The sequence below is a fragment of the Dasypus novemcinctus genome, chromosome 5 (assembly GCF_030445035.2).
Source record: "Dasypus novemcinctus isolate mDasNov1 chromosome 5, mDasNov1.1.hap2, whole genome shotgun sequence".
Taxonomy (NCBI): Eukaryota; Metazoa; Chordata; class Mammalia; order Cingulata; family Dasypodidae; genus Dasypus; species Dasypus novemcinctus.
In genome coordinates, this window is record NC_080677.1 from 35,990,179 (window position 1) to 36,017,080 (window position 26,902).

General features: G+C 40.0%; 1 protein-coding gene across 2 annotated transcripts in view; it reads left to right on the top strand.

Annotated features, from left to right (window-relative positions):
• The window catches only part of IGF2BP3 (insulin like growth factor 2 mRNA binding protein 3), a 197,069-nt gene that overhangs the window by 53,376 nt on the left and 116,791 nt on the right, over window positions 1-26,902 (top strand). For both annotated transcript variants that reach the window (XM_058296880.2, XM_058296881.2), the window contains one exon: window positions 8,346-8,394. In XM_058296880.2, the coding sequence (XP_058152863.1) occupies window positions 8,346-8,394 (49 nt within the window). The remainder of the gene's footprint in view (window positions 1-8,345; window positions 8,395-26,902) is intronic.

Here is a 26,902-nt window from a genome sequence, read left to right on the forward strand (position 1 = left end):
GTGTGGAGCTGGCCCATGCGCAGTGCTGATGCGCACAAGGAGTGCCAAGCCACGCAGGGGTGTCCCCACGTAGGGGAGCCCCATGCGCAAGGAGTGCGCCCCGTAAGGAGAGCCGCCCAGCGCAAAAGAAAGTGCAGCCTGCCCAGGAATGGTGCTGCACACACACGGGGGAGAGCTGACACAACAAGATGATGCAACAAAAAGAAACACAGATTCCCATGCCGCTGACAACAACAGAAGCGGACAAAGAAAGAACACGCAGCAAATAGACACAGAGAACAGACAACCGGGTGGGGGAGAAGAGGAGAGAAATAAATAAATAAATCTTTAAAAAAAAAATCCCCAAAACACAATAAAAAAACGTAGGCAAATTTAACAGTGACTCGATATTTAGTATTTAGGTGTTTTTCTGCAAAGGACTGGTAATAGTGTTTTGTCCATTTCAAGACTTATCTTACAGAGATAATGATTTATAAATAAAAGGCATGAGTTATAAACACAAAATTCAGGACAGTGGAACAGTCTGGGTGGAAGGCAGTTGGTATGTGGGAGGAGCATGCAGACACCGTAGTTTCAGCTGTGGCATTGTAATCATTTGGTGTGGTTTCACAGATGTTTTATGCTTTGTAATAAAAAAATGTACATTATAGTATATTAAGTACAGCATAATAAGTTATTTATATACTGGAAAAAATACACAAAATGGTGTAATTGATAAAATCCCTAGTGATTTTACAGAGTTTATGACCTGGGACTGCCAAATAAATGGTGCACACACAAAAAAGTGAAAGGGAACTTTTGCATTACATAGAGTTGAAATATATCAAATGTAAGCATATGTTGTTGGGGTCTTGATGTAAACAAATTGACGAAAATATTAGGCAATTGGAAATAAATGCTGAATGGATATCTGATATCAAGGAACTTTGGTTAAATCACTTTTGGGAGCAATAATGGTGGTGTGGTTATGTTGAAACAAACAAAAAGGTCATTATCTTTTATAGCTGTTTACTGATGTCCTTCAGGAGGACATGGTATGTGAGTGAGACTTGTTACAGGTGTAGGGGATAGAAGGACAGGATAAGTTGATCATAGTTGATGAAACTGGTGATGGCTGTATGGAGAGTCATTTCATTAACTTTTCTAGTTTGGTGTCATTTTGAAAATTTCTATAAAGTCAAGTTAAATCAGTTCCATCGATTACTAAAGATCTCAAAGTGTCCTTTGGAATCTACAGGAGCCTTTCTACTCATTCTTTATCTTATAATTAAATTTTTTTAAACGTGGTACTGGGGATTGAACCCCAAACCTCATACAGGGGAAGCAAGTATACAACCACTGAGCTGCACCCGCTTCCTTAAATCTACTTTTAATAAATAACTATTATTGACTTTCCATGCTAACTAAATATTTTAAGTACAATAGGCATTTTTAAAAGATTTTTATCAGTTAAACTGAGAACTTAAACTTTATTGCAGTTTCCCTTCTTTTGGGAAAATACTTAAGTTCCTTACATAGATTTGTGTTGAAAAAATTTTTTTTTAATGTCAGTTTTATTGAAACATAATCATAAAGCATACAGTCCATCCAAAGTGTATAATCAGTGGTATTTGGTATAATTGCAGGGTTGTGCATTATCACTTCAATCACTATTAGAGCATTTTCATTACTTGAAAATAATAAAAACAAACTAAAACTCTACCTCTTAGTAGTCACTTCTCATTCTCTTTCCTCTGACATACATAACTTCTATTTCTATCTCTCTAATTTATTTGTGTTTGTATTTTGTATAGATGGAGTCAAACAATATGTAGTACCTTTTGTCTGTTTTCTTTCACTTAGCATATTTCCTTTTTTTGCTATTTATTAAAGATTGTTAATATATTACTATATACTACTGTCCATATGTTAATATATTACTGTATACTACTGTCCATAGTTTGCTTTGTTTGTATTTTGCCCATTTATCAACCTGATATTAACATCTTGTAACACTTACATTTTTTTGGTTTCAAAGAAAAACAGTCTTACATATGCAATATTACCCATACTCATTTTTCCTATGAGGGTTTCCTATGCTATACAGTCCATGTGTCATTTTTTAGCTTTCTGTTTTTTTTGTTTTTTTGAGAATGCTTACATAATTTAGTATTTTTCTGGTTTTCATTCCCAAACTTAAGTTTGGCAATTAGTCTTCTTACTGCCTTGCTGTAAGAAAATAATTGGAAATGTTAGTTTCTGGATGGTGGATCTTTTATTATAATAAATTTCAATTTAACCATCGATTGAATTGCTTATCAGGTGCCAGGCTCTGAATGCAGCAGTGAAGAAGATGGCTTGGTTAGCCCCTGCTGCTATGAATGTGCATCCTATATATATATTTTTTAAAGATTTATTTATTTATTTCTCTCCCCCCCTCCCCCCTCCCCAGTTGTCTGTTCTCTTTGTCTATTTGCTGCGTGTTCTTTCTTTGTCTGCTTCTGTTGTTGTCAGTGGCACGGGAATCTGTGTTTCTTTTTGTTGCATCATCTTGTTGTGTCAGCTCTCAGTGTGTGCGGCTCTATTCCTGGGCAGGCTGCACTTTCTTTCACACTGGGCGTCCCTCCTTACGGGGCGCGCTCCTTGCACGTGGGGCTCCCCTATGTGGGGGACACCCCTGCGTGGCACGGCACTCCTTGTGCGCATCAGCACTGTGCATGGGTCAGCTCCACACGGGTCAAGGAGGTCCAGGGTTTTTTTTTTTTTTTTTTTTTTTTTTTTTTTTTTTTTTTTTAAAGATTTATTTTTATTTATTTAATTCCCCTCCCCTCCCCCGGTTGTCTGTTTTCTGTGTCTTTTTGCTGCGTCTTGTTTCTTTGTCCGCTTCTGTTGTCGTCAGCGGCACGGGAAGTGTGGGCGGCGCCATTCCTGGGCAGGCTGCTCCCTCCTTCGCGCTGGGCGGCTCTCCTTACGGGTGCACTCCTTGCGCGTGGGGCTCCCCTACGCGGGGGACACCCCTGTGTAGCAGGGCACTCCTTGCGCGCATCAGCACTGCGCATGGGCCAGCTCCACACGGGTCAAGGAGGCCCGGGGCTTGAACCGCGGACCTCCCATGTGGTAGACGGACGCCCTAACCACTGGGCCAAAGTCCGTTTCCCGGAGGTCCAGGGTTTGAACTGCGGACCTCCCATGTGGTAGACGGACGCCCTAACCACTGGGCCAAGTCCGCTTCCCCCTATATACTATTTTTTTTCCAATTGCATTTTATTTATTTATTTATTTATTTCTCTCCCCTTCCCCTCCACCCCCCCACCCCACCCGCGCCCACCCCTGTTATCTGTTCTGTCTATTTGCTGCGTCTTCTTTGTCCGCTTCTGTTGTCAGCGGCACGGGAATCTGTGTTTCTTTTTGTTGCATCATCTTGCTGCCTCAGCTCTCTGTGTGTGTGGCACCACTCTTGGGCAGGCTGCACTTTCTTTCGAGCTGGGCAGCTCTCCTTACAGGGTGCACTCCTTGCACGTGGGGCTCTCCTATGCGGGGGACACCCCTGCGTGGCACGGCATTCCTTGCGCACATCAGCACCACGTATGGGCCAGCTCCACAGGGTCAAGGAGGCCCCGGGTTTGAACCGCGGATCTCCCAAGTGGTAGACGGACGCCCTAACCATGGGGCCAAGTCCGCCGCCCTTATATACTATTATTTATTTTTTATTACTATCTGTGTAGTAGTAAATAAACTTATTTTCCTGATAGTTAAATTGAATTATAACCATTTGGTAATTATATAGTAGAAACAACCTATTAAAATATCAATAGCTATTTTCTTGACTCAAGTATTTGGAATCAAATCTAAATATAACTGATTTCTCCGTGTTCGAATGGGAGGTGATCAGTGAAGCAGGTGGTAATAGTTTAATTATGTACAGCCAACTTGATGGGCATAGTTTATCAGCTAAGTGGGGTAGATTTTCTCAAGCCCTTTTCAGGTGGGAGTGATGTGTTTCTGTGATGGATGCTTTTTTTTTTTTTTAAATTTTCATTTTGTAAAAATATTACATTAAAAAAAGATGAGGTCCCATTCAACCTTCCCCCCCCCCCCCCCCCCCAGCAACACTCTCTCCCATCATCATGACATACCCATTGCATTTGGTAATTATATCTCTGGGCATCACTGCACCTCATGGTCAATGGTCCACATCATAGCCCATACTCTCCCACATTCCATCCAGTGGGCCCTGGGAGGATCTACAATGTCCAGTAATTGTCCCTGAAGCACCACCCAGGACAACTCCAAGTCCCGAAAACGCCTCCACATCTCATCTCTTCCTCCCATTTCCCGCACCCATCAGCCACCATGGCCACTTTTCCCACACCAATGCCACATTTTCTCTGTGGACCTTGGATTGGTTGTGTCCGTTGCACATCTATGTCAAGAGGAGGCTCAGATTCCACATGGATACTGGATGCAATCCTCCTGCTTTCAGTTGTAGGCACTCTAGGCTCCATGGTGTGGTGGTTGACATTCTTCAACTCCATGTTAGCTGAGTAGGGTAAGTCCAATAAATCAGAGTGTAGGAGTTGAAGTCTGTTGAGGCTCAGGGCCTGGCTATCATATTGTCAGTCCAGAGATTCAAATCCCCTAGATATATCTTAAACCCTAGCACCAACTACAATTCCAGTAAAGTAGCATGAAAGGCTTGTGAGAAGAGATCCCATCTGAGTCCAGCTCCATCATGCAGAAACGCCAGCTCCAAAGAGGGCCAACTGACATGGCAGTGAACCCCATCTGCCATGACCATAGAACCTGTGGGTCTCTTTAGCCCTTAAAAGAACCAATACCTGGGGTTGTAGCTACTTTATCTGTCTCTGAGACTCTGTTCAGGTGTGCATAAGGGCAATCCTTCTGACATCCTCCAGACTCTTTTTTTAGAGACTCATAGCCATATAAACTCATTTATCCTTTCCATTTCCCCCTTTATTTAGGTCAAACAGCATTTTTAACTCCTCTGCTGGTCCGCGTTGAACCTTTAATTCAAGGTCATTTTCTAGTTGCATCATCAGTTGGTACTTGGTAGTGATCCCTCAGTGCCAGGGAGGCTCATCCCCGGGTGTCATGTCCCACGCTGGGGGGAAGGCATTGCATTTACATGCTGAGTTTGGCTTCGAGACTGGCCACATTTGAGTAACATGAAGGCTGTCAGGAGGAAACTCCTAGGCACAGTGCTGCTCTAGGCCTTGTTCTTATTTCAGGCATATAGGCTCACAAGCATAGTCATTAGTATCAGGGGCTTACTGTTGGACCCTCATTCCTTCCTGGTCCTTACCGTTGCACCTGGGGGACTGCCGCTGCTCTCCTAGGGACCACGACAGAGCACCCCCGGCCAGGAACCCAGTACCCCCCCAGCTGTTGTTTTTAATTGTTTCCACTATGAGTATATCCAAACATTACCATGCACCCTGGACATATGCCCTGTATAACTCCCTGTCAACCATATATCACCTGTCAATAACATCCTATACCAGTATTCCTCCGCTGCCATTGTTGAACCACTCTGTGATCCAAAACTTCCTGAAAAGTGAAGCCCAATATAATGTCAGGATCCTTTACTAGTAAAATGGAATATAGCGATGGGTTTAAAGGTTAGATATAGAGTACGTATTGATTTGGAAAAATTCTACATCCTATCTTTTTCTTTTTTTTTTTTCCTAATTATTGAGCTTCTCTTCACAAGAGCCCTAGATCACAGTAATTCATATATACAATATACAGTACTCCCACACATCCATGTGGTGGATGCTTTTGTTGAACCTTTTGGATTTTTTACTAACTGAGGAACATAGAGTTAGGAACCAGAGGTGAAACCATGGACAGAGTTTAAGATTAGTTATTAGGTAAAGGGAGAGAACTGTTCTAAATGTCAGAACACTAACTGTACGGAAATAATTCTGTTTGTCTGAAAGAAACTTGAGTTTGAGAGACTTAAATAATTTCGTACAACCATTTAGGGGATGTAATTATTTTGGAGTAACTTCCAGTAAGTGGGACATCTAGAAGAGTGGGTATCAAGGCCTTGGGAGAACATGACTAATAGATTGCTTTTAATGTTCAAAAGGTGGTATTCTATTTAAAGAATTTCTTGTGAGTCAAGTAGATATTTGTTTAGTGATATGAATAATCATCTAACTTATCTAACATTTATATGCATCTAACATTTACATGCATGCTTTTGGGGAAAAATTTCAGTAACATGTACACATGAAAAAATGAGGACCATGGATGAATACGTAGTTTTCTTAACATTGTGCTGCTGATTCTTTTATCAGGTGTTTGATTACTGTAGAAATAATTCTTACCTCCTCCTTGGTTACCTAGGATAAATATTTATACACTATGAGTAGCTTTTTCTGGTAGCTGTAGCAATAAATAGCAGTTTTGAAATCTACATATTAGGAATAGTTTAATTTGGGTGTAATTTTTGAATGCTTTATAGAAAATATCAAACTTACAAAAAAACCCAGAGTTAATACCCATAGCTCAGTTGCAACAATTATTAGCAAATTCCAGACTAGCTCTAGATCTGTGAATTCTGAGACTGGGTGGTCTGGACATTTTTTTTTTTAAATTGCTCTTCTCCCTTACCATCATTTTTGTGTATTGTCCTCTGGTTATGCCTTGCTTTACTGTCTCCTGACAATAAGGTTAAAGAGCTTCTCCCTTCCTTCTCCATTTTATGATTATAAACACGTGTCCCTGAGCTTGGTTAACTATACGTTTTTTAGAGTTCCCTAAGGGACAAGCAGTATTTGTGGCATTTATTCTTTTGCTTTGAGAGAAAGGAAAAGAGGCAGAGGGCTAGGTATGGAATCTAATCTGAACTGCCGTTTTGCTTGGTACTTGAAAATAAGTGAATTAAGTGACCGGGAAAGAGAAATTCACTGTACTTCTAATTATAACAGTTATTAATTTAATTACTTGACTTGAGATGTCAAGCTCAATTGCTAGTCTTTCTTTTTCTCACCTCTCTCTTTTTTTTTTAATAACATGTTGACTAAATTCCTTTATCCCTTAAGGGGGTGATTGGTGTATTGCAACTACAGTACAATCTAGCATAGTTTATTAATGTCCAGTTATTCTCTTCCCCCCACTCTTTCTCCCTTGCTCCCACCTTTGACTATTGGGAGAGGTAAAGGGAGAGGTAAAAGGGAGAGGTGTGTGTGTGTCTGTGTGTGTTTGAACTAAGATGGAATTCTTATTTTCTGTACCTTCCACATATTTGGGAGCCTGAAACTTAAGGACTTCTTAGGATGTTTTTAAATGTATAGAGTGAAATACATAGGGATACAAAGGAAAGCAATTATTTTGAAATACAATTAGCAAAATGTTAAACTTGTGGTGTGTGCTTCTTAACAGTAAGTAGCATTCTAGCAACATGTCTTAATTTCAAAGGAATGTATGTAGATGATTTTCAATGTCTGCAACAACTTAATGTGATATGAAAAATACGTGATTTTTCCTGATGACAAATTATAAGTACCGTTAATTCTGTTGTAGTTTATTATTTTTGAAGGAAATGCTAAAATCATTTAGGGACTGTGAAAATAAAGATAGATTTCCCATCCCTGTTCAGTTTCATGAATTTCCTGAATTCTATCCATGGACCGCTTCCTTGCAATCCAGATTAAGAACACCTGGACTAAGATTTTGTGTCCTGGAATACTTAATTTGAGGCTACCAGGTTTAAGTTTAGAATAGTCATTGGATGAAAATGTTTTTTAAGCATAACTGCCAACTTTAATGGTTTTTTAAAATGAAATTTTATCGAAGTATATCTTTCATACACAGACATAAATAAACAATAAATGTTGGCTAAAATTTGTGAATTTACAAAGCAAACATGAATATCATCATACAAGGTTCCCATACATTTCCCACCACCAACACCTTGCATTGTTGTAAAACATTTGTTAAAAACTGAAAGAGCATCGCCAAAATATTACTATTAACTATAGCCCATGTCTTACATTTGGTGTATTATTCCCCCAACCCACCCAATTATTAACACCCTATATTAGCATCACATATTTTTTATCATTTAAGAGAAAACGTTCTCATATTGTTTTTAAAAATAAGCCATAGCAATCCAATAATTCTGGCTCTCCAAATGGTCTCAATGTGCATTCTGTAATAGCGTTAACTCATCATTTTTCCTTCTTGGGCTGCATTTTCTTCCTATATATTGGTTTGTATTTAATATAAGATAAAATATTTTAAGTAGTTTCTAAACTTCCATGTTGGATAATGTCTTTAGCTTTTATATGTGTATGGGTTTTTTTTTTTTTTTTTTAAACATTCTAATTCTTCTGCAGGATTCGGAAACTTCAGATACGAAATATTCCGCCTCACTTACAGTGGGAGGTAAGAATTTCTGTATTTAAAATTAAGATCTTGTATCTAAGCTTATTGCTCTTGGTTTTTCCAAAGATTATTTTCCTATCCCAACTCCCAGGTGTGCTGGAACGCAGAGTCGTCCTCTCTTATGGTCTGCCTTGATGGGGGTTTCCTTTCTTAAGGGCACAGTATAACTTTTAAAATCTGTTCTTTGGGATGTATTTTATTTAATTTTTTAATGTTGAAATAGCTTCTTAGGTAACTGGGCAATCTTCCTCATTCACTCTCATCCTGATAATTTGAGATCTTTTTGAGGAATTGCCAATTTTATTTAAATATGAATTTCCCTACTGGTAAATTTCTTAAGAGAAATACCTGATATATAAATTTTATTTAAAAATACTCTTCTGCTTCCTTTTGCTCAGATGATGGCCTTGAAGTGATTTTGGACTACCACTAATTAATAGCACAATTAAATAGCCTCTGCCAGCAATTTCTAAAACATAATAAGGATATAATGGTGAGATTTTGAGACACCAGTAGTTAAAGACAGAAAAGAAAATGTCTGACTCTTCCAGATGATAGAACCTGAAAGTACTTAAAACCTAACTTGTAGAAGGTGGTACAAGGAAACCCCTGGACTTTTATATATTTTAAGGTAAAATCAGAGTAACTGCCCTTTGTGTTTCAGATTAGTCTTCTGAAATCACATGTGATGACTCAGTAAACCAGAGTGTTCATCAAATGCAGAGTATGGTTAAACCATTTCTCAGGTGATGAGTTGAGGGAAGTGAGTCTGAGGCCTGGCTTTCCCAGATCCCTTGGTTGGTAGTGATTTATTTACACTCAGAATATTTTATGTAACATTTATTTTCAGAACAGTACTATTGAGTTTAGTCTTTGAAAGAAGGTGTTGGTGTTTGATATATGCTGAATATTTTTCAAGTTACATAAAAAATGTATTTTGCAGACGGAGACTATGACTTAAAAGATTAAACTCCATGCACTTGCTGCTTTAGATTAGCACTTGTTTGGGGAACTCAGTAGCTTTGGGGATAGATCCCTAAATCAGTTAGTGAAACCAAGATTACTGGTTTGATTCCTTATTGTAAGTTGGGTCATGTTAAATAGTATTCTCTGTTCAGGAACTTCATTGAATATGATGTGGCTTTCAGTGAAAGCCACAGGGCATCAGTCAGCTTTAAGTGAATTACTAGAATACTACTGTATCTGCTGTAGGCTAGTGACAGAGTGAGTTTGTAATTCATTCATGGTACCTCTTTCAAATTTAGATTGCCAGTTCCTTTTGGTGGCATCTCAAGCTTTTATTTGTATTTTTCCTCATTCTTGGTAAAAGTTGGTCTAATTGGTGAGAATAAATCTGTATTTGCTATATTTAACTTTTCCTTAACTTTTATATTTCATTTATACTCCCAGTAGTTCTATGAGGTAAGGTCTGGTTGTTCACATTTTTATTTTCAGATGGGCAAATATGGGCAAATAGGCTTCAAAGAATTAAGCACGAATACATGCTGAATTGCAGGAAACTGGAGTTAGACTTTGGCGCTCTTGACCTTCAGTCCTTTAAAAAAATTTTTGTTTGAAATACTGATCAATAAAAATAAATTTATTGAGGGTTTATTAGGAATAGGACGAGCTGTTGTGGTTTTCCCTTTCTTTGAACACTTCAGTAAACATTGTTATGTCCTTTTTTGAGAAGGGTTACTTCCTGTATTTTATTTTACACATGAAGTATGCTGGCAGTTTCCTGCCAAACCTTTTTATAGAAAGTGATAATTTTACATTTACAGTTTAGGACTCTCTTTATAATAGAGGAATCAGTCTTTGAGTCCACTGTGGAACAGCCATGCGTTTTGAAATCACTGAAAGTGGAACAGCCATACATTATGTGCTTCCCAATTTGATTCAATAGAAAATACATAGTGGGTGTAGCTCAGTGGTTGAGCATCTGCTTCCCAAGTATGAGGGCCTAGGTTTAATCTCTGGTACCTCCTTAAAAAAAAAAACAAAAACATAGCACCACTTCTGAAATGTTCTTGTAAAATAAAAAAAAAGGTTTGACTGGATTCAATTTCAATCTAACTTTTTTATTGTGGTAACATTAATACATATTTAAAAATGTGTCATTTTAACTATTTTTTCACTTTAGTTTTTCTTTTTTAATTTTTTTAAACAATTTTTAAATATATAATTCAGTGGCATTAATTAATTTTACAATGTTGTGCTACTACTACCACTTTCCATTACTAAAACATTTCATCAGCCCAAACAGAAACTGTACTCATTAAGCAAAAATTCCCCCTTTCCACCTTCTCCCTTACACTCCCTGCCAGTCCCTGGTAACTTCTGATCTTCTGCCTTTATGAATTTGCTTATTCTAGATATTTAAGTCAAATCATACAATATTTGTCCTTTTGTGTCTGGCTTATTTCACTCAACATAATGTTTTCAAGGTTCATCCATGTTGTAGTATGTGCCAAAACTTCATTTCTTTTTTTTGAGGAGTTATGAGTTTAGAAAACAATTATGTGTATCATATAGGATTACCATACATCACTTCAACAGCAAACAACTTACATTGTTGTGGAACATTTGATGCAAATGATGAAAGAACATCATTAAAATGTTACTGCTAGCTATAGTCTGTATCTTAATATTTGGTGTATTTTTGCCATAAACCACCCTATTAACACCCTGTGTTACTATTGTATAATTGTTATCCATCATTAGAGGAAGTTCTCATATTTGTACCATTAAACACAATCAATCATCCACTACAGGGTTCACTGTATTATACAGTACTGTACCTTGTACAATCTATCCAAAGTGTACACTCAGTGATTGTTTTATCACAGAGTTGTGCTGTCATCACTTCAATTTTAGAATGTTTTCATTATTCCAAAAGGAAAAAAATCCCATGACCCCTTATATTTCTCTATAGTTTACACTTAGAATTGATATAGTATCTTCTCTGCCATTGCTGCAAAAATATACAATATTACTATTTTTTAAACAAATCAGTTTTACTGATACATACTAATAAAGCATACATTTCACCCAAAGTGTATCTGGTATAATCACATAGTTGTGCATTCATCACTTCAGTTATTATTAGAGCATTTTCATTATTTCAATAATAATAAAATCCAGGCAAGAAAATTTTTCACCTCTCAATCTCTCTATGCTTCCCTGTGCTGTGCATAGCTTCTATTTGTGGCTATTCTTACACATTCATTTATTCGTTTGTTTATTTTTAAAGATTTTTACTTCATTTTTCTTTATCTCTCCCTTCCACAGGTGGGGTTCTCTCTTCTGTCTGCTCAGTGTTTGCTCACCTTCTCTAGGAGGCACTGGGAACCGAACTCGGGACCTCCCACATGAGAGGCGAGTGCCCAGCAGCCTGAGCCACATCTGTTCCCTGCAGGTTGTGGCGTCTCCTGGCTTGTGGCATTTGCTTGTTATGGCGGGAGGTAGCGCCTAGCTTGTTGGGGTAGGGGGCAGTGTCTAACTCGTTGCTGCAAGGGCAGCAACTGCTCATCTTCTTTTAGGAGGCACTGGAACCTGAACCTGGGACCTCCCATGTGGAAGGGAGGCACCCAATCACTTGAGCCACCTCTGCTCCCTGCTCGTTGTGTCTCTCATTGTGTTTCCTTGTTGTGTCTCCTCTTTGCATCTTCTCATTGCATCAGCTTGCCGTGCCAGCCCATCATGTCAGCTCATTGACTTGCTCATCTTTAGGAGGCACCGGGAACCAAACCTGGACCTCCCATGTGGTAGGTGGGTGCCCAACTGCTTGAGCCACATCTACTTCCCCCCCATTTATGTTTTAAGCAGATTTATTGAGATGTATTCACATACCATACAATCTATCAAAGCATATAATCAGTGGCTTTTAGTATAATCACAATGATGTGCATTCGTCACCACAAAAAAAATTGCAAAGAATTTCATTACTCCAAAAAGAAAAACTCCACATGCCTTAGCAGTCACCTCTCAATTCTGCTATCTTTCCCCAGCCCTACAAAGCCACTAATCTTTATAAATTGATTTATATTTACATTTTATATAAATGGAATTATACAATACATTATTCTTTGTGGCTGGTTTCTTTCACTTAGCGTAATTTTTTTTTGTCTGATATTAACACCATGTAATAACATACATTTATTAAATTTCAAAGTAAAGGGGTTTTATTTATGTGGTTTTTACTATGCTGCACATTCCCATGTTACATTTTTAGGCATTCCTTTTAGTATTAATAATAATCTTGACCATAGACTTTCCCTTTAAACCACTATCATACCCATATAATAGTATTGCTATTGACAAACATTATGTTGTGCATTCACATTTTCTATTCATTTCCAAAGATTAATACACATCTTTTTACCAATTCTGCACAAGTTAACCTTCAGCTTTCCATTCTCTAAACACATTCTATTTTCTGATTACCCATATTCAAGTTATTAACTCCATGAGATTACACAATATATTTGATTCATAGTAGCGCAACCATATATAATATCCTTTTGTGTCTGGCTTGCTTCACTCAGCGTAGTTTCCTCCAGTTCGTCCATGTTGTTGTATGCTTTATGATTTCATTTCTTATAGCTGCATAATATTCCATCATGTAAATACACCACAGTTTGTTCATCCATTCATTGGTTGATGGACACTGGAATGTTTCCATCTTTTGGGAATAATGAATAATGCTGCTGTGAACATTGGTGTGCAGATGTCTGTTCATTTCACTGCTCTGTTCTTCTGGATATGTACCCAGTATTGGTATTGCTGGATTGTGTGGTAAATCTATCTTCAACTTCTTTAGGAACTGCCAAACAGCCTTTCACAGTGGCTGTACCATTCTGCATTCCCAATAACAGTGAATAAGTGTTCCTATCTTTCCACATCCTCTCCAATATTTGTAGTTTTTTGCCTTTTTAATAGTGGCCATTCTAAAAGGTGTGAAATGATATCTCATTGTAGGTTTGATTTGCATTTCCCTAATCGCTAGTGATGTTGAACAGTTTTTCATGTGTTTTTTTGCCATTTGTATTAGTATTGTGTAATTGTTATTTAAGTCTTTTGCCCATTTTTTATTGGGTCTTTTGTCTTTTTATTGTTGTTGTCGCATCTCTTTATACATCATGGATATTAAACCCTTATCAAATACGTGATTGTCAGGTTTTTTTTTTTCCTCATTGAATTGGTTCCCTTTTCACCCTTTTGACAAAGTCCTTTGATGTGTAAAAGTGAGCTGGGGTCCTCTTTCATACTTTCGGTTGTGGATAATCATTTCTCCCAGCTCCATTTGTTGGGCAGACTGTTTTGTCCCATTTTTTTTTTTTGTAATTTTTTTTTTTTAAAGATTTATTTATTTTTTATTTGTCCCCCCACCCCCAGCCCCAGTTGTCTGTTCTCTGTGTCCATTTTGCTGCGTATTCTTTTGTCCACAGCATGGGAATCTGTGTCTCTTTTTTTGTTGCATCATCTTACTGCATCATCTTGCTGCTTCAGCTCTCCCTGTGGGTGGCACCATTCTTGGGCAGGCTGCACTTTCTTTTGCGCTGGGCAGCTCTCCTTATGGGACACACTCCTTGTGTGTGGGGCTCCCCCACACGGGGGACACCCCTGCGTGGCAGGGCACTCCTTGAGCGCATCAGCACTGCGCATGGGTCAGCTCCACACGGGTCAAGGAGGCCCAGAGTTTGAACCGTGGACCTCCCATGTGGTAGACGGACGCCCTGCCCACTGGGCCAAGTCCGCTTCCCTGTTTTGTCCCATTAACATGGCTTTAGTAGGTTTGCGATAGTAGTTGACTGTAGAGAAGAGGGTTTATTTCTGGACTTTCAGTTCTTTTCCACTGATCGATGTGTCTGTCCTCATTCCAGTACCATGCTGTTTTGATCAGTGTAGCTTTGTAATATGTTTCAAGGTCAGGAAGTGAAATTCCTTCCACATTTCTATTTTGGAATGCTTTTGGCTATTTGGGTGCATTTTCCCTCCCAAATAAATTTGGTAATTGCCTTTTCTATTTCTATAAAGTAGGCTACTGGAATTTTGATTGGTATTGAATTGAATTTATAAATCAGTTTTGGTAGGATTGAGATCTTCACGATATTAATCTTCCAGTCCGTGAACATGGACTGTCTTTCCATTTGTTTAGAGCTCATTGATTTCTTTTAGAATTGTTTTTTATAGGTTCTGTACTTCTTTGGTTAAATTGATTCTTAGGTATTTGTGTCTGTTTGTTGCTATTGTTGATGGAATTTTTGCCTGATTTCCTCTCAGATTGTTCAATACTAGTGTCCAGTAGTATTTTGTGTGTTGATCTTTCATCTTGTCACTGTGCTGTACTCATTTATTTTTTATTTTTTATTTTTTTTAAAGATTTATTTTTATTTATTTAATTCCCCTCCCCTCCCCCGGTTGTCTGTTTTCTGTGTCTTCTTGCTGCGTCTTGTTTCTTTGTCCGCTTCTGTTGTCATGAGCAGCCCGGGAAGTGTGGGCGGCGCCATTCCTGGGCAGGCTGCTCCCCCCTTCGCGCTGGGCGGCTCTCCCTACGGGGTGCACTCCTTGCGCATGGGGCTCCCCTACGCGGGGGGCACCCCTGTGTGACAGGGCACTCCTTGCGCGCATCAGCACTGCGCATGGGCCAGCTCCACACGGGTCAAGGAGGTCCGGGGCTTGAACCGCGGACCTCCCATGTGGTAGACGGACGCCCTAACCACTGGGCCAAAGTCCGTTTCCCTCATTTATTAATTTAGTTAGCTTTGTCATAGACATTACAAACGTTTTTAATTATAGGATCATGTCATCCATAAATAGAATTTTACTTCCTCTTTTCCTATTTGGATGCCTTTTATTTTATTTTTCTTGTCTTTATTTTATTTTTCTTGTCTTTCTTTTCTTTAATTGCTCTAACTAGAACTTCTAGGACAATGTTGAATAACAGTGGTGACAGTGAGCATCCTTGTTTTGTTCCTGATTGAGTATGAAGGTTAACTGTGGGTTTTAAATTTATGCTGTTTATCATATTGAGGAATTTTCCTTCTATTCCTATCTTTTGAACTGTTTTTTATCAAGAAAGGATGTGGGATTTTTTTCGAATGCCATTTCTTCATTGATCAAGATAAGCATTTGGTTTTTTCCCTTCAGTTTGTTTATGTGATATATTATGTTATTTGATCTTCTTATATTAACCAGTCTTGTATACCAGGAATAAATCTCACTTGGTTTTGTTGTATAAATCTTTTGATATGCTGTTGGATTGTATTTGCAAGTGTTTTGTTGAAAATTTTTGCATCTGTGTTCCTTAGATAGACGAGTCTGTAATTTTCTATTCTGTAGTGCTTTGTCTGGCTTTGATATTAGGGCTATTCTGTTTTTTTTGGGGGAAGAGTTTAAAACAGGATTGGTGGTAATTCTTCTTGAAAGGCTTGGTGGAATTCACCTGGAAGCCATCTGGTCCTGGACTTTTCTTTGTTGAGAGAGTTTTGATGACTGATTCAGTCTCTTTAAATATGGTTTGTTTGTTCAGTTCTTGTAACTCTGTAGCATCAGTGTAGATTGTTGGTGAATTTCTAGGAATTTGTCCATTTCATCTGGATTGTCTAGTTAGTTGGCATATAGTTTCTCATAATATCTTTTTTTTTTTTTTAAAGAATTTATTTTTATTTGCACTTGCTGTGTCTGTTCATTTTCTTTTGGAGGCACTGGGACCTCCAATGTGAGAGAGAGGTGCCTAACCACTCGAGCCACCTCTGTTACCTGCTTTGCTGTGTCTCTCATTATACTTTTTCCTCCTGTGTCTCTTGTTGCACAGCTTGTTGTAACTGCCCATCGCCAACAGTTTGCTGTCTTGCTCATCTTCTTTAGGAGGCACTGGGAACATCTGCTCCCTGCCTTGTTGTGTCTCTCATTATGTTTTTCTGCTTGTGTCTCATGTTGCATCATTTTGTTGTGTCAGCTTGCTGTACCTGCCGATCGCGCCAGCTTGCTGTCTTTTTTAGGAGGTACTGGGAACGGAACCACAGACCTCCGTTGTGGTAGGCGGAAGCTCAGTCAGTTGAGTCACATCCCCTTCCTTCATAATATCCTTTTATGATCCTTTTTATTTCTGTGGGGTCAGTCATAACTTCCCCCATTTATATCTGGTTTTATTTAGTTGTGTCTTCTCTCTCGGTTTCTTTGTTAGTCTAGCTAAGGATTTGTCAATTTAATTGATCTTCTCAAAGAACCAGCTTTTGGTTTTGTTGATTTTCTCTTTTCTTTTTGTTCTCAGTTTCATTTATTTCTGTTATAAGCTTTATTATTTCTTTCCCTTCTGCTTGCTTTGGGGATGGCTTGCTGTTCTTTTTCTAGTTTCTCCAGTTGTTCAGTTAAATCTTTGATTTTAGCTCGCTCTTAATTTTTTTTTTTTAAAGATTTATTTACGTATACCTTCCCCCTCCCCCATTGTCTGCTGGTCCATTTCCTGTGTGTTCTTCTGTGTCTGTTTGTATTCTCATTAGGTGGCTCTGGGAACCGATCCTGGGACCTTCCAGAGTGGGGGAGAGGCGATCATTCCCTTGTGCCACCTCAGCTCCCTGATCTGCTTCATCTCTTATTAGCTCTCCTCTGTCTGTCTCTTTGTTGTGCCAGCTTTCTGCATGGGCCAGCACTCCGCGTGGGCCAACTCACCACATGGGCCAGCTTTCCTTCACAGGAGGACCTGGGCATTGAACCCTGGACCTCCTATATGGTAGATGGGAGCCCAATTGCTTGAGCCACATCCGCTTCCCAACTTTTTAAAATATATGCATTTAGGGCTACAAATTTTCATCTCAGGACTGCCTTTGCTGTGTCCCATACATTTTGATGAGTTTTGTATTTGTTTTCATTTGTCTCAATATATTTACGTATTTCAATTTCTTCTTTGACCCACTGATTGAAAATCACATTTTCAATTTTACGTTTTCATTGGTTTACAGTTTCATTCTTGTATGATCTGAGTAGATGCTTTGTGTAATTTCAGTCTTTTTATATTTATTGAGAGCTGTATGTGACCTAACATGTGGTCCATCTTGGAGAAGGGTCGCTGGGATCCTGAGAAGAATGTATAACCTACTGAGTTTGGGTGCAACATTCTGTATATATTTGTTAGGTGTAACTCGTTTACCACATTGTTCAAGTTCTCTGTTTCCCTGTTGATCTTCTGTCTAGTTCTGTCTAATGATGTGAGTGGGGTGTTGAAGTCTCCAGTGATTATTGTAGACATGCCTATTTCTCCCTTTGGTTTTGCCAGAGTTGCCTCATGTTTTAATATTTTAGGTCACCATGGTTTAGGTGCATAGATATTTCTGTTATTTCTTCCAGCTGGATTGTCCCTTTTATTAATATGTAATGGCCTTCTGAACCTCATAACTGTTTTGCATTTAAAGTCTGTTTTGTCTGATGTTAATATGTCTACCCCTGCTCTTTTTTGGTTATTGTTTGCATGTAGTATCCTTTTCCAGCCTTTCACTTTCAGCCAGTTTGTATCCCTAAGTGTAAGTCGAGTGTCTTGTAGGCAGCATATGGATGCCTTGTGTTTTAGGTTGACAAAATGGATAAAATATCTTTGTTTTTTCCCCCTCACCTCCCCCCGATCTTTTTGCTGTCTGTGTCCATTTGCTGTGTGGTCTTCTCTATCTCTTTCCCTTTTTTCTCTTCTCCTCTCCTCTCGTCTTTCTCCTCTAGGATTCACCAGGATTTGATCCTGGGGACCTTTAATGTAGAGAGAGATTCCTTGTCAATTACACCACCTCAGTTCCTGGTCTCTGCTCCGCTTCCTCCTGACTCTCCCCTTCGTCTCTCTTTTGTTGCATCATCATCTTGCTGCGTGACTCAATTGTGTAGGCACTTGGCTTGTGGCGTGGTTGCTCACGTGGGCACTCAGCTCCCTGCGTGGGCACCCATGTGGGCACTGGCTCACCACGCAGGCATGCCTTCTCTTCTTCTTTTTCACTAGGAGGCCCCAAGGACCGAACCCGGGTCCTCCCATATGGTAGGCGGATGCCCTATCACCTGAGCCACACCTGCTTCCCATCCTATATCTTTTGATTGGGTTATTTAATCTATTCACATTCAGTATTACTGTAAATGCATTACTTCCTTTTGTTTTGGTTTTCATATATTGTATCTTATTTTTGTCTTTCTACTCTTTTATTTAAACTTTCTGCTACTCTTGTCTTCAGTAGTCTCCTCCATGCCTCTCTCTCCTGTATTTTTCTTTCAGACTGTAAGGCTTCCTTAATATCTCCTGTGAAGGTAGATTCTTTTTTATGAACTCTCTTATTTTCTATTTGTTTGTGAATATTTTAAACACCTTCATAGTTGAAGGACAGTTTTGCTGGACACAGAATTCTTAGCTGGCGGGTTTTGCCTTTCAGCGTCCTAATTGTATCATACTGTTGTTTTCTCACCTGCATGTTTCTGATGATAAAGCAGCACTGTTACTGGGTGTCTCTTGGATGTGATGGTTTGCTTCTTCCTTGATGCTCTCAGAATTTTCTCTTTATATTTGATGTTTGACATTCTGAGTAGCAAGTATCTTGGAGTAGGTCTATTCACATTTGTTCTGTTTGTGATACACGGCACTTCTTAGGCATGTAAGTAAATTTCTTTCATGAGAGTTGGGCATTTTTTTTGTGGTGGTATCAGGGTGGGTTGAACCCGGGACTTTGTATCTATGATGGCTCCCTTCACTTGGTTTTCTCATGTGTTTGCTTGCTTGCTTTTTTCTTTCTTTTTAGGAGTACTGGGGATTGGCCCTGGTATCTTACACATGGGATGCAGGCACTCAGCCACGTGAGCCAATACATCTGCTTCTCTGAGAGTTGGGAAATTTTCAGCCATTATTAAATCAAATACTCTTCCTGCCTCTTTCCTCTTCTCTTTTCCATCTGGAACTCCCATGAAACACATGTTGCTTTTTGCATTTTCATTCAACTCCTTGAGGCCCCCACCCTCCAATTTTTTCCATTCTTTTCTCTCTTCAGTTTCAGCTGTTTTGTCTTCTGCATCACTTAACTTTTTTTTTTTAAATTTAAGATTTACTTATTTCTCCCCCCTCCCTCTATTGTCTGCTCTCTGTATCCATTCGCTGTGTGTTCTCCTGTGCTTGTATTCTCATTAGGCACTTCTGGAACCGATTCTGGGACCTTCCAGAGTGGGAGAGAGGTGATCATTCTCTTGCACCTGGTCCGTTGCATCTCTTATTGTTTCTTCTCTGTGTCTCTTTTTGTTGTATCATCAGCTCTCTGTGTGAGCCAGCACTCCTGCACAGTGCAGCACTCCATGTGGGCCAACTCTCCACAGGGGCTAGGTGGCCCTCACCAGGAGATCCTGGGTATCGAACCCTGGACCTCCTATATGGTAGATGGGAGCCCAATTGCTTGAGCCACATCCGTTTCCCACTTATTCTTTCTTCTTTCATTTCACATCTGCTCTGTTGTATGCCTCTAATGTGTTTTTGATGTCTCTTATAGTCTTTCATTCCCATGAGCTCTGTTAACTTTTCTATCTAGGTTTTCAAATTCTTTTTTTTTGCACACTAATGTCTTCTTGATGCTCTTTAGCTCTTTAGCTGCATTGTCTCTCAGCTTGTTAATTTGATTTTGGAAATTTTTGTGCATCTTGTTGATTAGCTGTCTCAAATCTACCTGTGTCTCATCTGGGGCTTTGATATATTCCTTTGCTTGGACCATATCATCCATTTTCTCAGTATGGGTTCTAATTTTTTGCTGATGTCTAGGCTTCTGATTAGGATATGAGTTTATTCAGATACTAAATTCTCTCTCTTTCATAGGGATTTCGTGGCAGAGGTTGTGTGTTATTGCTGTTCTTTGATCTTGGTTCAACCTTTTCTGGGTCTTTAGGATTGTCCCTGTTTGTTGTTGAAATCTGGGTCCTGGACCCAGTAATCCTTGTAGATCTGCTTCTTAGGGTTTTGGGGAGGGAGCCTGTAAAGGCCTGAAAAATACTTTATTACTCTTTTAATTTTGTCTCTTGAACTACCTTAGTTTGCCAGAAGATGGCACTCTTTGATAGCTCTCTTAGTTCAAAGTCTGGTCATCATGTGTTTGCTGCAGCATGAACTGAATTAATGTGATAGAGGATCCTGCCTGGGGGCTATGAGCCTGGTATTTCAAACTTTCTCGTAGGCAGTTCTCCAACCTTTGCTGGCATCCTGCTCCCTTTTCCTAGTTAGGAAATAATTGCACTCCCTTCTACATCCTTAGCAATCAGTTCTGGTCAGTAGAGATGAGATTTAGAATGTTGGATCTCTTCAGTCCTTCTCTGGCTACCAAGGTAAACAGTGGCATGGTCCCACCCAGTCTGGAAGGGATCGTGGAACACAGCAGACCAAATTTATGGATCAAAAACTGAGTCAGCCTTAGTCTGTGTCCCCCTCTCTCCCCTTTTCTGGGGAGGTGATTCCCTGAGACCCTCTGTGTCTTTAGTTCCTGGCCCCTTCTCAAACCACATTCTATCTCCTAGTAACCTTTACTCTAGAATTTACCTCCATGAGTGTACTCATTGTATTTAGTTGATATTAGTCAGACCATGTAATGTGTTTCCTTTTGTGTCTGGCTTATTTCACTCAGTAGAATGTCCTCAAGGGTCATTCATGTTTTTATATGCATCCTGACTTCATTTCTTCTTACAGGGGAATAGTATTCTGTCTTAAGTATATATCACAATTTGTTTATCCATTCATTGGTTGATGGATACTTGGGTTGTTTCCATCTTATAGCAATTTTGAATAAGGCCATTATGAATATTGGTGTGTAAGTATCTCTTCCCGTTTCTGCTTTCAATTCCTTTTTTTTTTTAAGTTTATTTTATTTGATTTTCCCTGTACCCTCATTGTTTGTGCTTGCTGCCTGCTCTCTCTGTCCATTACTGTGTGCTCATCTTCTCTGTAGGAGGCACTGGGAACTGAACCTGGGACCTCATGCACAATCACTTGAGCCACCTCTGCTCCCAGCCTTCAATTTTTCATATATTTCTAGTAGTGGGATTGTTGGATCATGTGGCAGATCTATATTTAGCTTCCTGAGGAACCACCAAACTTCCACAGATGATATACCATTCTGCGTTCCCACCAACAGTAAAGGAGTATTCTTATTTCTCCACATCTTCTCCAGCACTTATGGTTTCCTGGTTTTTGTTTTTGTTTTCAGTGGCCATTCTGTAAGGTGTGAAGTGATATCTCTTTGTAGTTTTGTTCTGCATTTCCCTAATAGCTAATGAGGTTGAGCGTCTTCTCATGTGTTTTTTTTTTTTTTTAAAGATTTATTATTTATTTATCTCCCCCCTGCAACCCCCCGCCCCGGTTGTCTGCTCTCTGTGTCCATTCACTGTGTGTTCTTCTGTGACCGCTTCTATCATCCTCAGCGGCACGGGGAGTCTGTGTGGTTTTTTTTTCTTTCATTTTTTGTTTTTTTACTTAATCTCTCTCCTTCCTCCCCCAACCCTGTTGCCTGCTCTCTGTGTCCATTTGCTGCATGTTTTTCTTTGTCCGCTTCTCTTGTTGTCATTTGGTTGCGTCATCTTGTTGTGTCAGCTCTCCATGTGTGTGGCACCATTCCTGGGCAGGCTGCACTTTCTTTCTTGCTGGGTGGCTCTCCTTACGGGGTGCAATCCTTGTGCATGGGGCTCCCCTATGTGGGGGACAACCCTGCGTGGCAGGGCACTCCTTGCGCTCATCAGCACTGCGCATGGGCCAGCTCCACACGGGTCAGGGAGGCCCAGGGTTAGAACTGCGGACCTCCCATGTGGTAGGTGGATGCCCTATCCATTGGGCCAAGTCCACTTCCCTTATCTGAGTTTTTGAAGACACATTTCAGGCTCTTCAATGATTGGCAGTCATGCTTCGTCAGATGCTTCTGGTGATCTGGTACTTTCTCGGGCAGCAGGTTTCGTTCAGGATTATTGCACCAAGTTGGAAATTCTTTTAGCTTTTAGAGTGTTCTGATATTTACTGCTCCACTTCGTATGTTCTTCACAGAAGCTGCAGTATCACTGACCCTAGAGAGAAACTAGGGAGTAGCTTTTACCAGGCTGGTGCATAGCGCTCTCTGGCCTATGAAACAGTGCCAGTCTGAAGATAATATTCATTGTACATTTGGCTGTACTTGGCCACTGTTGGCTATGGCAGGAGCTTGAAAATGCAAAGTAGTTTCAATCCACTTCAGGAGCACGACCAGAGAAGTAGTAGATATTTTTTATTGTTTTAAAAGTCACTGACCAAACTAGTCAAAAACTCAGGTGGAGAGGCAACCTGCAATGTATTCAAGACGTGCAGGGTGGAAAATGGCTGGAGGCTGCACCTGTGTGAACTCCAGCCCCCTCCTTCTGCCTCGTCGACGGGCGCGTTCATTTCTCTACCCCGTGGGAGAAGATGGCTCCAACTGCACCTGGGCTCGCACCCTCAGAATCACTCCCAGAGACGAACTGGAGCGCGCCCACCCTTGTTGCGTGGGCCTGGGCTCCCCTGCCACTGTGGAACCCCTGCGGCCGGTGGAGGTGGGTGCGGTGGGCAGCGCCTGTAAATGGAATTTTATCCTGACTACCTCCTCGGATTGTTTATTAGTGGTATAAAGACATGCTACTATTTTTGCATATTAATCTTCTATCCTGTCACTTTGCCAAACTCTTGTTTATTAGCTCTAGTAACTTTGCTGTAGATTTTTCAGGATTTTCTAGGTATAGAATCATATCATCAGGAAATAGCTAACGTTTTACTTTTTCCTCTTCTATTTTTTTGCCTTTTATTTCTTTTTCTCCAAAGCAGCTCCTTCAGTTTCTGCCTCTCCTCTGCTATTTTTACAAGAGAGCTATGCCCTGGCTATCTACTCTGATGACATCTTCCAAAAAATCTCTCTTCATTCCTATTTAGGACTGAATAATATTCTTTTGTATGTATATACCACATTTTTTTAATCCATTTGCCCGTTGATGGATACATTGTTTCCACCTTTTAGCTATTGTGAATAATACTGCTATGATTATTGATGTATAACTATTTGTTTGAGTCCCCTAGGTAATATGGTAATTCTTTTTAAGTTTTTGAAGAACTATCTATTTTCCATTGCAGCTACATTACCACCAGCAGTGCATGAGAGTTCCAATTTCTCCACAACTTATTGGGTATGAAGTGGTGTCTGATTTTGGTTTTCACTTGCATTTACCTAATGGCTAATGATGTTGAGCATCTTTTGATGCGCTTAATGGCTATTTGTATGTCTTTTTTTTTTTTTGAGAAATTTCTATTTAAGATGGCCCATTTTTAAGTTAGGTTTTTGTCTTTTTGTTGAGTTGTGGTATTTCTTTATGTATTCTAGAGATAAAAGTTTTACCAGATTTTTGATTTGTAACTATTTTCTCTCATTCCAGACTGTCTTTTTACTTTTTTGAGAATGTCTTTTGCATAAAGGTTTTTAATTTTGATGAAATCCCATCTATTTTTTTAATTGCTCATACTTCATTCTAAGCTTGAGTTTATTAGAAATAGAGAAGGTAGAGGGACAGATTAAATGATACCATGAGGAAACAACTAGTCAAGTCAGAATATGGAACATTTGACAGGATAAATGATAGTTTCATTAATAGAGTGACATGAATAAAAGGGGAAAGGGGTGCTGCTATAGGATAAGACTTTTGAGGATAACAAAAAAAGCAAGCATGTGCTTACAGTAAGCTATTTGTTAATCGTGTAAATAGTCCTTGGAAGCAGAGCAGCATGGAGTTCCTGGAAAAGTCTTATATATTTTTTTAAAGTAATATAGCAGCTTTTGGGGTCAGATAGGGAATCGTATCCTAGCTCCACTACTTTCTAGTTGTGTGATCTAGTTACGTAATCTTGAAATGGATTCCTTAAATTCTTTTAGCCTTATCTTCCTCTTTTCTAACATGGGGGTGATTATGGTATGAGCGTTATGTGGGTTTAGGCATACTAAAGCCCTTAAAGTAGTGTTTGGTGTAAGAAACTCACCATCTCTCAACCTTAAGTTCTTGTGCTTGACAGAATCCAGCCAGGAGCACAGAAAGCACATGAGGTATTTCATAGAGGGAATTTAATGTGTCGAATCACATAGGTATTGGATGACTGAAGGAATACAAAGAGAATCTGCAGGTAGTGGCTGTGGGAGCACCTACCACCTAAGTGCTGGGTATCAAATGGAAGGGGTTGAGGTTACGGAGGAAGAGCCCTGAGTAGCAGGGACTCTGATTTCTGAGGAAGAAATGCCTCCTGGCTGTGACTGGTACCTGGGGAAGGGGAAGAAGGGTGATAAGGCTGGTTCTGGGAGTGCTCAGAGCAGGGAGGAGCTGAAACCAACTGCTGCTGATAGGAACAAGTGGTAACCTGGAGGGAGCATGTCCATCTCTCCCACTCTTGCTTTCCAGTCTCCCTCTAGTGTCTCCTATTGGAGGAAACTAACAGGGAACAGCTGACAAAGGAGCAATAGAGTGTGCAGAGTCCCAGCCTCAGCATCACAAAGCTAAGAGATGGATCTGGAGAGCTTAGTATCCAGGTCACAGGGAAGTGGATGTGGCTTAAGTGATTGAGCTCCTGCCTACCACATGTGAAGTCCCTGGTATGGTTCCTGGTACCTCCTAAAGAAGACAGCAAGCTGGCGCAATGGGTAGGCATGGCAAGCTGACACAACAAGATGATGCAACAAAAGACATAGGAAGAAAAACAGGAGAGATACAACAAAGCAGGGAGCAAAGGTTCCTGGTGCCTCCTAAAGAAGACAAGCAAGACAGCAAGCTGACACAACAAGATGACACAACAAGAGATACCAGAAGAAAAAGCATATGTGAGACTCAAAAAAGCAGGGAACGGACTTTGCTCAAGTGACTAGGCACCTCCCTCTCACATTGGAGGTCCCAGGTTCAGTTCAGTACCTTCTAAAGAAGCAAGGAAGGTGAACAGACAGAGCAAGTACAAAACAATGAGGGGGTAGGGAGAAATAAATAAAATAAACCTTAAAAAAAAAAAAAAGCATACAGGTCATTGAAGAGATGCCAGAATCTGGGATCATAGGAGATGATTGGTAAGTACCAGGAGATAACATGCTGTGTGGCAGTTTATAAGATCTGTCATTGGATTCGTTATCTGTACCCTTGTTTGACCACCATATACTGCTGTAAATGATAGAAGTGATTATTATCGAGCTCTCTGGGTAGCATATCTTACATTTTTCAGGTTGTAAAGTCCTAGCCTTTTTTCTTTTTGTCTTTCTTTTTGAATGATGAAAAAGCACTTATCAGCCTTGGATTGGCTAAATGTTTCATGACTTAAGTGTTTTTCACAAATGTAACTATATGGGAAACTAGCTTTAGGAAGGACCTGCTGCTGGAGAATTAAGTTGGTTTGTTTCCCCCCAAATATGTGGAATGTAGAAGGGAAATAGAAGGAATGGTTTCTTTTCCACTCTGCTGCCCTTGCCTGAGGTACTTGAAGAGTAGATAGGATTTGGTGAGACTACAGAGGGGGAAGGGCTCCTCTACAAAAATGGTCCTGATAGTACAGAGCTCCAGGTCCCCAGATACTCTAATAGTGGTATAGGTGTGTGTTGAGGATTTGAGGGAGAGCCTGTTTCTGGAAAATACAGCTTTGATGATAATCTTTTTCTTTCAGTTTACTAGTGTCTCAGGCCCCGTTTTTAAATGTCTTTCTACATTTAAAAAACAAATTGCGTGGAAGTGGATGTGACTCAAGCAATTGGGCTCCCATCTACCATATAGGAGGTCCAGGGTTCGATACCCAGGACCTCCTGGTGGAGGCAAGCTGGCCCGTGTGGCAAGCTGGCTAAGGCAGGAGTGCTGCCCTGTGCAGGAGTGCTGGCCCACACAGACAGCTGGTGCAGCAAGATAATACAACAAAGAGACACAGAGGAGAGACAATAAGAGACGCAACAGACCAGGGAGCTGAGGTGGTACAAGAGAATGATTGCCTCTCTCGCACTCCAGAAGGTTGCAGGAGCAGTTCTGGAGCCTCCTAAAGAGAAGACAAGAAGATAGAGAAGAACACACAGCGAATGGACATAGCAGACAATGGAGGGAGGAGGAGAAATAAATACATCTTTAAAAAAATAACAAAAAATCCCCACCAAATTGCGAAGCCCTTAGGAAAGGACTTCTCAAAGAGAAAGTTGTTCCTAATCTTGCTATCTTTTCTTCTCTCAAATCCAAATAATAAAAATCCCTAATAGGTGTCTCGGATATGGTGAGGAGCTATGTAAATTGACAGCTTCCCACCGAACTGATAGGGATACATAAAGAAAGACTTGGACAAGTCTAGCTTGGTGAGTAATGAGCATTTATTTAGGGGACTTACGTGGGGTCCTCATCCTCAGCAGTGGGAGGAGAGACAGCATATTCTGAACGCCATCATCTATACTCACTTCAAAAAGAGGGGATCTTTTATAATGCATGTCTACTTGCAATGAGGGGCCACAGGCCTTCTAAAATATGTAAT